This window comes from Antrostomus carolinensis, unplaced genomic scaffold, assembly GCF_000700745.2.
Source record: "Antrostomus carolinensis isolate BGI_N321 unplaced genomic scaffold, ASM70074v2 scaffold7572, whole genome shotgun sequence".
In the NCBI taxonomy this organism is placed as follows: Eukaryota; Metazoa; Chordata; class Aves; order Caprimulgiformes; family Caprimulgidae; genus Antrostomus; species Antrostomus carolinensis.
The window spans coordinates 7,883-13,816 of NW_010301525.1; the positions used below are offsets into that span (position 1 = coordinate 7,883).

At 57.9% G+C, this 5,934-nt stretch overlaps 1 protein-coding gene across 1 annotated transcript; it reads left to right on the top strand.

The window, feature by feature from the left end:
* Positions 1-686: 686 nt before the first annotated feature.
* LOC104521476 (CMRF35-like molecule 2) lies at positions 687-1,995 on the top strand. The gene is made up of 3 exons (XM_029083897.1): positions 687-720; positions 1,139-1,471; positions 1,904-1,995. Exons 1-3 carry the CDS (start codon positions 687-689, stop codon positions 1,993-1,995), a joined length of 459 nt encoding a protein of 152 aa, XP_028939730.1.
* Positions 1,996-5,934: the final 3,939 nt, after the last annotated feature.

Genomic DNA, 5,934 nt, shown 5'->3' on the forward strand with positions numbered 1-5,934 from the left:
AAAAAGAGGCATTTGGGGCGGGGCGGGGGGGGCAGAAATGAGACACTTCTGCTTGAGAAAGCAAACAAAAGCAGCTCAGCTCACACTGGCACCCAGCCTGGGAGCTGGGGAGCAGTGGAGCAGCAGGGATGGCTGTCCACCATCCCAGTCCATCATCCCAGTCCACCATCCCAGTCCACCATCCCAGTCCACCATCCCAGTCCTTCAAGATCAGGATAGCATCCTGGTGGTCTCAACTGGGACATCCACAGAGACTGACCTGCATTCACTCTACCCTGGCCCCTGGACCTCTGCTTTGGCCCAGCCCCCCTGCAAAGCCCCCCGAGGCCCTTCAGGCTCTGTGCACGGGGAAGGGGCTGTGTTCCCACTGGAATGGGCATTGAAGCAGAGGAACCTGCTGCAATTTGGCATGTTGCTGGGAACCAGTAGCTGTTTTGGAATAAAAGCAGTGTCTTTCTCATGAGACATCCCCAGGGTGAGTCATGGTCCCTAGGCAAAGGGGAAGAAGCAACCGCCTTTAAAAAAGACATCCGGGGTCTGTGGGACAACACTGCCCAAGGAAGCGACGGGAGAAGGCGGCTTGGACAACTCCTGGGATGTCGGGTGTGTGTGAACCTGGCTCTGTCCCGCTAGGTGCTGTGAATGACTGCAGGGAAAAGTCCACATTGGGAATGATCAGCTGGAGAATGAGGATTTTCCTGGTTTGGACCTTTTTCCCAGGTGAGAGCTGGTAGCACAGGTCAGGCAGTTCCCACCCCACGGGCTCTGGCAGAACTGTGGAGAGGCTGGGACCAAGCCAGCCCAGGAAAACCACCATGGTCACGGCAAGAGCCCAGCTGCCTTTTCCTTGTGGCCAGTGGATGGCTATAGGGGGTGATCTCTGAGATAGGCTTGTGTTGCTGTGACATGAACCCTGGTAAAACCTCTTTTTGCTTGGTTAGTTCCATATTTGTCCAATGGGGGCTCTTTTTTAATGACTAGGGACCTCTTGTCCCAGTGCCGCTCCCCAGCACAGTGGGTACACAGACACAGTCTCCCTTGGGACAGGGTACCCCTGAGCATCCCCGGCTCAGATCCCTCCCAGTTTGCCCAGGCTATACCAGTACCCACTTGCAGCATCTCTCCCTGTTCCCCACAGGTAGCTGGGCGGTGACAGGCCCTGCACAGGTGACAGCCGAGCAGGGCAGCTCGCTGACCGTGTCCTGCAGCTACGAACCGGGCTATGAGCTCCACTCCAAGTACTGGTGCCGCCCAGGTTTCCTCTGGTTTTGCTTCACCTTTGCCCAAACCAACGGCTCAGAGGTGACAGTGACACAAGGCAGGGTGTCCATCAGGGACAACCACACGACACACTCGTTCACGGTGACGCTGGACAATGTCCTGCCAGGGGACGCAGGCTGGTACTCATGCAGAGTGAGGAGGAGACTGTGGTTCAGCCTGCGGCACACCGTCGAGGTGATGGTCTTTGCAGGTAAACCTGGGCTGGGAGCAAAGCAGGGGCGTGTGCCAGAGCCCGTCACTTGGGTGACAGTGCTGAGGACAGGGGTTGTCTAAGTGGGAACAAGCTCCTCGCAGGCACTGAGACCCACTGGATGCTGCCCCAGTGCGAGTTTGGACGAGGGATGGAGGAGGCTGTACGGAGCTTTGTCCGGAGCAGAGACTCTCCCTCGATCCCATTCAGTGTCTCTGCTTCCACAAGCCCATCTTCTGGGCTTCCCAGTCCCTCCCAGTTAAACCCCCCTTTTCCTTTCTCCTCCTCCCCAGTGCCCCACGCATTGCCCAGGGACCCCCATCTCCACCTCCTGCACCTCCACAGCTGATATCTTGGGGCAGAGACCCCCGCTCAGGGGGGCAGGATGGGGTGCAGGGTCTCCACTCTGCTCTGACTCTGTTTTCTTTGCAGCTGTTTCAAGCACAATTGAGGGAAGCACCGTCAGCCTGTTCACCACCAACTCCCTGTGCCCCACGGGCTGTGGGGAGCCTCCAGTACTGTAAGTCAGGGCTTGGGGTCTGGGCAAGCCCCCAACAGCATCCCCCAGCCTAAGACACCTTTTCCCTTGAATCACAGGATCCCAGAACTGCCTTGATTGGAAAAGCCCTTTAAGATCACAGAGTCCAATCATTAACCCAACGCTGACAAGTCCAGGACTAACCCATGTCCCTCAGCATTGTGTCTACACGACTCTTCAACCCCTCCAGGGATGTGGACTCCACCACTGCCCTGGGCAACCCCTTCCAATGCCTCAAAACCCTTTCAGGAAAGAAATTCTTCCTCACATCCAATCTCAACTGCCCTGGGCACAACTTGAGGCCATTTCCTCTTGTCCTGTCACTTGTTCCTTGGTTGAACAGACTGATGACCTCCATGCATCCCCCAGCCCTGGGTCCCCCTGCTTGCAGCAGCCCCAAGGAGCATCCCGGGGGCAAGCGGGGTGTCTGGCAGACATGCAAGTGTCCCTGTCCCCATCCTCGTTGATCAGACCTTACTCAAGCTCTGGCATCATCTCCCTTCTCCTACCCAGGTCCCAGCTCAGCATCACCCACTTGCTGCTCTTCCTCAGCATGAAGGTGCTCGTGGCGCTGGCTCTTGTGTGTGTGGCCGCCTGGGTGAGGACCTGGTGGAGGAGCCGTGACCCAGAAAATCTGCAGCTCTTGGAGGTGGCCAGTGGCACTGAGGCACCAGCCAGTCCCCCCATCCCAGAGCTGCAGGGACACCTTCCTGTCCCTTTGCCCCCCACCCTGCCAGGGCTGTGCCACCTGTCACGGCCGCCCTGCACCGGGAGCTGCTCGGCACCGGGAGCTTCTGTCCCTGGGAAGCCTCGGTCCCTCCTGGCACCCCCTGTGCTGGAGAGGGCAGGGTTTGGGGCACAGAGGGTCTGTGTGTGCTGAGCTGGAGCTGCCACATGAAGAGTTTTGCAATAAAGGCTGTGTGTCCTGCAGGTGACTGTCTGCCTGTCTGTCTACCTGCTCCCTCCTGCCGGCACCGCCTGAGGCTCTGGTGGCTGCTGATGCTGTGTGGGGCCATGTGGGGACAAGCTGCGATGTGGCTGGGGGGACACGGGGTCACACCATGTGGACACCTGCTCCACCATGGGCTGGCTGAGGCCTGGCACAGGGAGAGGAGCCCTCAGCCCTGCCAGCCCTGCTCAGCCAAATGCCCAGCTCTGGCTGAGCGAGAGCTGGGGAACACTGACCTGCCACAACCAAACCATCTCCTCCACTATAGCACCTTCCCACCCTCAGCCCCAGAGTGAACCTGACATTGTACACAGCAACACCATGGGCTCCTTTTCTCATTGCTCCTATTATTTTCCAGTTTTTCCATCTCCAAAAAGCAGGCAGCTGCACGCTGCTGACACCCTGCAGAAACCCTGCTCCTTACATGTGCTTGTGTCCCACGGTGGTGCTGGCCCCCACAGCCATGTCAGGGACAGAAATGTGGCCATGTCAGAGACAGAAATGTGGTCATGTCAGGGACAGCAGCATGGCCACCTCCATCCTCACCTGGGCTATGCCATATCCCACATTTTATGGCACAACCAACATCACTGGTGTCCCCCTAGAAAGCTTTGGAGGTGAGTTGTTTCTCCTCTGCTTTGTTTAAGGAACTGAAAAGTCCGAAGTGCCAGGAGCAGGCACAAACCAGGAACTTGCAGCCCACTCCAGCCCCACATGGCAAAACCTCGGCTGCAGACGCAGCAGTTTGGCTTCCTGGTCAGGAGCAAGATGGAGAGCCCAGCCCTGTGCCCTGCACCTCACTGTCCCTGTTCCTGCTGCTGGCTCCTGCCAGCAAGTTGCTGGGAGCCCTCCAGGCATGCAGGGCTTGGGGCTGTGGTCCCAACCCCTTGTTCATTGTCTGCTCCTGCTGGGTCTGAAGAATCTTGTCTTCCTCTGCCTGGCCAGTGTCACCTCCTGAGTGAACATGCATGAGTGGGGAAGCTCCAGAAAGGGGACACCAGGGGAGCGGGTGAGATCTCTTGGAGTGCCCCATCCAGAATGGCACTGTCTGATGGGGACAGCCCTGCCCCAGAGCCACCATGTGTGAAGGGGATGGAGGTGGCAGCTCTGAGGCAGGGGACTGTAGGGCTCCCAGGTTGTTCCCTGCAACCCTGGAGCAACTGCACAGGGATGCCCAGCATCCCAGAGTCCAGCCTGGGGGATGCTCAGGGCAGGGACCTTTTGCCAACAGAGAGCTGTTGTCGGGGACCAGGGGTCAGGGCCAGGCACGAGTCAGGGACAGAGAGTGTTCAGTTGTGTCTCCACCAAGGAACACCATCAAACTAGAATCAGCCGTGGGTGATAAAGCTGCCTCCTCTCCTTCACCAGGGCCAGGGCTGTGGTGGTACCAGCAGCGGATCCATGCACGAGGCTTTGGTCAGAGCCAGGGCCAGGCTGCAGCTGTAGGAGAAAGACCTTGTGATAGTCTACAGGGGGTCTGGTCCCTGCACATGGGCTGCCTATGTCCTGCCTGTCCCCGCCTGGCCCCAAACCCTCCCTCACCCCTCCCTCACCCCTGGGAGCTTCTTCCAAAGGGTTTGGCTCAACCCAGCGCAAGCTCAACCAGTCGCTGATGGGTGGGAGGGAGGACACTGGTGGGGACTGGTGCTTCCAGGGGAAGAGGGATGGGAGGGAGGCCTGGAGAGACCTGATCAGGGCACTGGGCATGGGGCTACTGAGCCACAGAGGGGTTGTGCTGGGGACAGCCCAGGGGGTTGTGCTGGCCAGGGCAGTGGGGACGGATGCTCACGTCCAGCTGCCCAGGGACAGGTGGCTGCAGTCTCACAGTAGGACAGGGTGCTGCGATAGTTTCACTGGGGTAGCCCTTGGCCAGCAGCCAACACAGCCATTCACCCACTGCCCCCCCACCCCCAGGTGACACGGGAGAGGATTGGGGGGCAAGGGTAAGGAGGCTTGTAGGTTGAGATAAAAACAGTTTAATAATGGAGAGAAAAACTTAAAATAATACTAATATTAAAATAGTAGTGATAACGATAACAGTAATAAAATATGCAAATGAGTGACACCCAGTGCCATTGCTCACCCCCCCACTGACCGAGCCCGGCCCGTTCCCAGATCACGATCCTGGAGGAGCCACAATCCTGAACCGAAACCGCAATCCCGGGAGAGCCAGAGCCCGAGCCAAAGCCAGAGAGAGCAAGAGAGGAAGAGCCCCTCATGGATCTCCTACTGGACATGACGTGATATGATATGGAATACCCCATTGGCATATCTAACTGTCAATTAAGTTTATTAATTTAAATATTCTTCACCCCCTTTAAATCTTGTGCTTGTGGACTAACAGAACACAAAGTCCTTCACTGCCAGGGACACAAATGACAACACTGGGATGTTCTCAGTGTCTCTCTCACACCAAATCCTAGGCTGAAAGCAAAACACAGCACAATTCTAACTACTGAGAAAGAAACCCAGCTCTGTTCCAGCTAAAAACCAGGACAGGTGCCCATGCAGGAGCACTGTGCCACCCTCACCACCCAGCCTGGGGGCACATTTGGGGCGCCAGGGGTCCCTATGTAGGGCTGAGCCACCCCTTGAGAGGTGAGTCCCCTGCTGGGTGCCCTGGCTGGCTGGAGGGGCTGGGCAGTGTGGCAGTGGGACAGGGAGAGGCAGGACTGCACCGTGCTCTGGGGACCACTCCAGGGGCAGAAAGGGGAGTCCCTGGGGCAGAAGAAGGAACCGGGGCAGCAGCAGGGCAGCAGGTTTCAGGGGACAGTGCATGTCAGTGCTCTCAGTGACAAGGGAGGCAGGAAGTCAGCTAGGACAGGAGGAAACAAGAAAACCCACGCTCTTGTTAAACCACCAGCAACGAATTTGGAACCCCAGGCAGAAGAGGAAGCAAAACTGCAGAGACACAGCGACGAAGGAGCGTGAGGGGCAGGACGGCCATCCCGGGGCACAGTCCAGGCCACCCTGCCT

Bases quoted from the DNA above. Each gene is read 5' to 3' on its own strand.
- LOC104521476 (XM_029083897.1), top strand. From the start codon at position 687: ATGAGGATTTTCCTGGTTTGGACCTTTTTCCCAG. The intron at 721-1,138 runs GTGAGAGCTGGT...TGTTCCCCACAG, and splicing joins GGTTTGGACCTTTTTCCCAG to GTAGCTGGGCGGTGACAGGC. The intron at 1,472-1,903 runs GTAAACCTGGGC...TTTTCTTTGCAG, and splicing joins CGAGGTGATGGTCTTTGCAG to CTGTTTCAAGCACAATTGAG.